Below are 7,132 nucleotides of genomic sequence, written 5' to 3'. Positions count from 1 at the left end.
ATGTCTTCATTTTTAAAATGGTATTGACATATCCTAGATTTGTCTTTTAATGTAACGCCTAAAGCTTTCTCCCATTTAACTTTCAAGGAAATTTCCTTAGGTACTCCAAACGTACTGGGGTTTAAACCTTTATAAGAGCAGAAAGATAAACAACACTTCATTATTTTCTTTGTAAAACACAATACCTATTATAATGTAAAAATACTTAAAAAATGTGCATGAATTAATTATTTTTAAAATTATAAAAATAATAATCACAATTAAAAATTAAAATATACATTTATATTATATTTATATTTTTATTATTAATGGTTTATCACGGATAGAGAGCGCACTAAGTTAGTTCCACAGCTGATTCTGAAAGTGATTTCCATTGCCATGTGTCATGTGATATCGCTTGTGACATAGCCCGTCGGGCAACCATTATATCTTTAATCGTGGCACGGACTAAGATAGTACTCAGTGTTGCCAAGTCAGCCATTTAATAGCTAAAACTAGCATTTTTTAAGGAGCCACTAGCCACTGAAAATTACATCTAGCAGGTAGCCACAATTCTAGCAATATTTTTTAATTTCATATTAAATAACACATTTTCTAGCACTTTAATTAATTTCATCAGATACACAGTATTTAGTAATAATCAGTAATTACTAATCACTTATTATTATTAAACGTCCGTGGACTGTGGAGTATTGAGATAGATAAGGATAACAATTAATAACAATATTATCTACAACCACACCACTGCTGCAGCTGCTGCTAGCTACACGAAATAGGAATATCTTCTTATCTTAACCGTAGTCCGTAACCGGCTTGTTGATTGATTTCTGACTTCTTGATTGTCTTCAATAGTTCTATGCTCCCTATACAAACTACCTTTACAATACACATTTCAACATTTGTGAATTGTCAGATATAAATATAACAGGAAATAGGAATATCCTAGAGCTTTATTCTATCTTCAACTTCTGCTAGTCAACCTTTTCGTCGCTCACGAGTCTCGTCTGTTTTTTGATGATTGTTTTTAGATGATTACCAATAATTGTTATCACTTATCATATGTGTTATTTAAACGTATTTAAAAAAAAATTTTTTAGCCATTTCTAGCCGTTTTTTTTGATGTCTTTGACCATTTTTTGCTAACAATTGTTGGCAACACTGATAGTACTATCTTAAATCATGTCGTAGGGTGATAGAAGCGGTGCGGCGTTTTGAAAATGTAAACATACACCACTAAGATAAGAGAATTATACGTGTTTTGCGTCTTCCGATTGCCAGACGCCCAGACACCAACTTTGTTGTATGTTCATTGTTGACTGTTTCCACTTCATTTTTTTCTTTATTAGGCAGTTGCTATATTTTGTTAAATACTAACGTGACTGATATTTATGTTCGTGTGACTACTGGTTCCAAAAGGAAAAAGACAAAACTTTGCGATCTGCACAAAGCCGCAAACACGTTTAGAAATATCAGGCTAGAAGGGCAGTAAGTAGTAATTATTTTGTACGTTTTAATAGATATATATATATATTTTTTCAACGGTTAATAGGTAGCATGGGAAAAAAAATTGAATACCTTCCTACCTAACTCAACGCTTACGCAGGGCCGACCTTAAATATAATACCACAGAATAGATGAAATTTTTAAGAGATAGAATTTCATCTATTCTGTGATAATACCACAATTACTGGATTTAAAAATTTTACATAATATCAAAGTTTAAAATGCTGCCCCCTAATATTATCTAATTATACACTTAAAATGGACACCCCGACACCCGGCGCGGTTATCTAGGTAATCACTGTTTAATGCTTATGTATACTAGGTAATATAACTATCAGAACAACTTACCTAGTTCTTCATATCTTTCTATTGTGTTTTAATAAAGTTAAATATGTTTTTGTTTTCTATTGATATATGATTCGTTATTGCAACTATATAATAATTATAATTTATCTTAATAATTTTAAATATAAATTTACTTTTGATTTGAGTTGAAAATAGTAGTGACGAACAGTGCGAGCATGTGGCAAAGCCCACTATTAACAACAATATTACTATTATTTTTCAAAAAAATATTTAGTGTAACACATTTGTATTGTTTGGGTACCTACTTAAAATAAAGTGTACTTAAAACACGCGATTGATTTCAGTTTTTTAATTGTTGGTACCAAAATGTTTGTTCACTAAAAAATACATTTTACTAAAATATATTTGGCCTGAAATTCCTTCTTCCCACCAATCGACCAATTTTACTTAAAATATACATAATTGTAATGGCTTATGTTCACAGTAATTAAGAGAAACTAAGTTGGACAAAATTCAGGATGAAACCTTTGAGAGCATCTATTAATGATTCTGCGGTATATTCCAAGTAAGCAAATATTACACTATTAGGAAGTGAAACATTACAAAAGTTCAATAATTTATTTAATTAATACATTGTAACTGTAATTAATTTTTTGCAATTTCTTTTAGTTATGATATTAATGTGCACAATATAATGAAGGATATAATGCACAGTTCTAGAAAGCTGACTATTCCACTTATTAGATGCGATGATCAAGTATTCAATAGAGTTATTAAACAAGAACTAATTAAAGATACAGACAATAATGAAGATAATCAACTATCACAATTTCGGTAATAATTTTATTTGCTTCATAACATTATTGGTATCTTAATACAAGTTTTATAAATGGAGTAAGAATTGTATAAACTTCATTGCATAATATGTCATTTAATTAAAGTAACATAACTGATAAATAACTATACTTAATAATTAATTTGATAGAAAGTATAATAGAAATAGAAGTCTTCCTATTGTCGCTACTAAAATAAGTTATATTATTAATTACCTTATTACTTAGGTTAATATTTGGTTAGAACGTTATTTAGGTATTTAAGAGATCATGGCACCAATGTCTGTTTGTACGTCAAACTGTGATGTCTGGTAGTGAACAGTTTGCAAAAATTAACTGCTGATCATAGAAAATTAATTAATTTATTGAGTTTGAAGTTACTTTTTTTTTTTAATAGTAAGTTAATGAATTCATTTGCAAATAAAACAATGTTATATATAGGTAAATTTTTAGCACTTGTATGCTTGTGATAGAGCTAACGAGAGCTTAACAAGTATTATACAAATTTAAGATAAAATTAAAAACTTATGCAAAGATTTATTTAATTAATACATTGTAACCGTAATAAATTTTTTGCAATTTCTTTTAGTTATGATATTAATGTGCACAATATAATTCACAGTTTTAGAGAGCATGATCAAGTATTCAATAGAGTTATTAAACAAGAACAAATTGAAGATACAGACAATCATGAAGATAATCAACTATCACAATTTGGGTAAGATTGTATATACTTCATTGCATAATGTTACTTTTAATTAAACTAACCTAACTGATAAATAACTATACTTAATAATTAATTTGATAGAAAGTATAATAGAAATAAAAGTCTTCCTATTGTTGCTACTAACAGAAATTATTACTAATTACCTTATTACTTAGTGTAATATTTGGTTGGAAAATTATTTAGGTTAATGTTATACATAGGTAAATTTTTAGCATTTGTATGCTTGTGATAGAGCTGACGAGAGCGTAACAAGTATTATACAAATTTAAGATAAAATTAAAAACTTATTCAAAGATTTATTTAATTAATACATTGTAACCGTAATTAATTTTTTGCAATTTCTTTTAGTTATGATATTAATGTGCACAATATAATTCACAGTTTTAGAGAGCATGATCAAGTATTCAATAGAGTTATTAAACAAGAACAAATTGAAGATACAGACAATAATGAAGATAATCAACTATCACAATTTGGGTAAGAATTGTATTTACTTCATAATATAATTGGTACCTTAATACGAGTTTAACAAATGGAGTAAGAATTGTATATACTTCATTGCATAATATTACTTTTAATTAAACTAACCTAACTGATAAATAACTATACTTAACAATTAATTTGATAGAAAGTATAATAGAAATAAAAGTATTCCTATTGTTGCTACTAACAGAAATTATTACTAATTACCTTATTACTTAGTTTAATATTTGGTTGGAAAATTATTTAGGTTAATGTTATACATAAGTAAATTTTTAGCATTTGTATGCTTGTGATAGAGCTGACGAGAGCTTAACAAGTATTATACAAATTTAAGATTAAATTAAAAATGTATGCAAAGATGTAAAAAAAAAAAAATGGAAATATGTATACAGAATTTTCATTTTACAAGATTATCAGCTCTTAGAAATAAATAAATTTTACTAGAATATTGTATCAATTTTACTAAAGCTATTTTAAAGCTGTAATGATTGTTTTATTGATATTGGATATTATTAATATTTACATATTTACATAATATCTCAACTACCGTATTGATCCGTTGACCTCCACACGTATATTTCTATTCTGGTGCCACAAGCCGCGTATCTGCTGATAACATAGCGGGAAAATAAGAGCAATAAAAGTAAATGAAAAAAAGTGGGAAACAGAAATCAACTGCAAGGAATTGGCATTTTCTATGGCCGTGATAAAGAATATAGCGGTGCCTCTATAGCCAAATTATTGTTATGCGAATTTTTAATATGCCTTAGTGAAGATCACAGGTTGGCGGCGGCCTGACGGGCCCTACTACCAACGCTCACCCGTGATCTGCAGCTGCGTTGAACGTGTTAGTACAACTTTATAGCCCAAAAGACTTTACAGTTGCGTTAAATTACATCAATATTTTTTTTATAATTAGTATTATTTCATGTTCACAACTACAAAATATAAAATATTTATTTTCGTATACTAAAAATAATATATTATAAATTTTTTTTTAAAGCCTATTGAAATCAACACATTAATTCTATAAACGTACCTACACATTAAAATCTTAATAAGATAGATCTGTACTATAATAAAGATTTGCATCCTGCTTGTACAATGGAGATATATATTACTCATATGTTTTGTCTAACAAATAAATCCCTAATGTTTCAAAATATATAAAAATGTTTTCTTATAATTGTATCAAATTATCAATATGTATTTTCCATTTTAATTGACTGTCCATGATGTGTAAATCTAAATTATTTTACAATATTTTTTTTTTTTTTGTCATTTACGGTGCTGCTAGAACTGCTTAAACATTACATAGAGCTGTTTCATCAACAATGCAAAATAATTTGACATCTTAATTGAAGGGTAATTTCAAAAGATCTTATTTCCTAAGGACTACATTTTCAGGAATGACTTGTTTTTAGTTAAACCATCGAATTAAACATTTTAAATGTTAAACTAATTCTAAAAAATTGTAAAAAAAAAAATTTATTTTTGAACTCAAAATCATTTTTAAATTTGTATTTAATATTTTTTTTTGTGTTTTTCCTTAATTGGTTATTGCAAAACATTTTATTTCCGGAAATAAGACTTTTTGTAAAAAAGTGGGAAATGAAACATATTGATATAAATTTTACAAATTCTACTCAAAACGTATTATTTCCGGAAATAATACTTTTTGTAATATAGTTGGAAATAACATGTTTTGACATGATAAATATTTTTGAAAAAAATTGTAATTTTTAAATTTTTCATAAAATGAACAAATTTTACTTTTATTTTTATTTTATTTTTTATTTAAACTAATATTATAATAAACATAATGAGTAACCATATGCAAATAAAAATTTAAATCAATTTATAAATTTACGATTTAAATAACAGTCTTGTTATAAAATATCAAAAACCTTTGTGTTAAGTCTTTGATTACCTATTGCTTTATAAGGTAGTACATAAAAAAATATTCTTCATGTAAAAAACCCCTTCTTCCTTAGTTTCTTCATTTTCATATGAAAATAATTAATTTGGTTGAAATATATCATGATAAAACTCTTTGGCATCATCAGGCACATTGAAAAATCTCATTAAATTTTCCACATATTTTTGTTTTGCAGGTTTAACATGGTTCAACTTGGCCAATATTTCTTTCTTATTTAAAGTAATTAGGTTAGCATTTCTTTTAAGAATTGATACTTGTATAATAGTTCCATCATATGTTTGTGAAATTCTTAATATCTTGCTCCCTTTAGAATAAGAAAAAACCTTCTGTTCAGTTGTTTTGAATTGATTTGGTTTAATTATATTTTTTAATAATGTTTTAAGATCATAAATATAAAAGTCACGATTTACTACATAGACTCGAGCAAAATTTTGATCCGTCTCCAACCATGTATATAGATAATAATTTTCCAGACTTTGATTTTCTTCTGAAGTAATGACAAATGTTAAATTATAGAGCCAAACTTGGCGGCTGTAAAACGTATCAGTTACGCTTAATTTTGGGATTGGCTGGTTTTGCATCATAACAAAACATACACCAGAGTTCACGGTTGACAACAATACTTTAGAATTTTCTTTGTGAATTATCAAATTATTTCTCATTTAAGTTTTTAATTCTACATCAGCTTCAACTTCGAATTTAATTCAGTACAAAAACTACACACATTTTGTTTAGGATGTCCAAATTTTAGATTGTAATAGTTCACAAATATATTATAAAATTTACCAACTGAAGAAATTGATTTACCATTATTTGAACGTTTATTTTTCCAATACTCACAATTTTTTTTACTGATAATTCTGGATGAAGGTAGGCGTGACCTGTGTCATTCCTCGTCGTTTTGTAAAAGATGTTATGTTACTAAACGCTGACACACAATAGCATTTCTTTAATTTCTGTGCTTTTTACGGTGATCTGTTCTTTTAGCAGACTCTATTACCATCATTGTCAATATGAACTTATCCTGAACAACTTTTAAAACAATGATGCATAGTCATTTTCTAATTGACATGGAATCTCCTCCAAGAAGATCAAATTTATTGCAAACATTATATTTTTTCTCCTGTGTACTATGGTTACATGCGTTATTTAGAGTAAATGACCACTCAGCTTTTATACAATTTCTTTCAAGTTGCATTTCTTTTCTTTTATTTGTTTTACCACGTTTTTTTCCACCATTTACAATTTGCGTTTCTTCTTTATACTCTGGATCTGAACCTAATATAGATCTTTTAGCAGGTGTGGAATGTATGCTTTGGAGTGTATTATCATTTAAAAAAA

At 27.2% G+C, this 7,132-nt stretch overlaps 1 protein-coding gene across 2 annotated transcripts in view; it reads left to right on the top strand.

Annotated features, from left to right (window-relative positions):
* Window positions 1-1,262: 1,262 nt before the first annotated feature.
* The window catches only part of LOC100161195 (zinc finger protein 436-like), an 11,204-nt gene continuing 5,334 nt past the window's right edge, over window positions 1,263-7,132 (top strand). For both annotated transcript variants that reach the window (XM_029487836.1, XM_029487837.1), the window contains exons 1-5: window positions 1,263-1,485; window positions 2,294-2,374; window positions 2,479-2,643; window positions 3,265-3,360; window positions 3,751-3,846. In XM_029487836.1, coding sequence (XP_029343696.1) covers window positions 2,328-2,374; window positions 2,479-2,643; window positions 3,265-3,360; window positions 3,751-3,846 — 404 coding nt within the window. In that variant the 5' untranslated portion in view covers window positions 1,263-1,485; window positions 2,294-2,327. The remainder of the gene's footprint in view (window positions 1,486-2,293; window positions 2,375-2,478; window positions 2,644-3,264; window positions 3,361-3,750; window positions 3,847-7,132) is intronic.

The sequence above is a fragment of the Acyrthosiphon pisum genome, chromosome A1, assembly GCF_005508785.2.
Source record: "Acyrthosiphon pisum isolate AL4f chromosome A1, pea_aphid_22Mar2018_4r6ur, whole genome shotgun sequence".
NCBI lineage: Eukaryota > Metazoa > Arthropoda > Insecta > Hemiptera > Aphididae > Acyrthosiphon > Acyrthosiphon pisum.
This window is presented reverse-complemented; position numbering and strand designations above follow the sequence as displayed.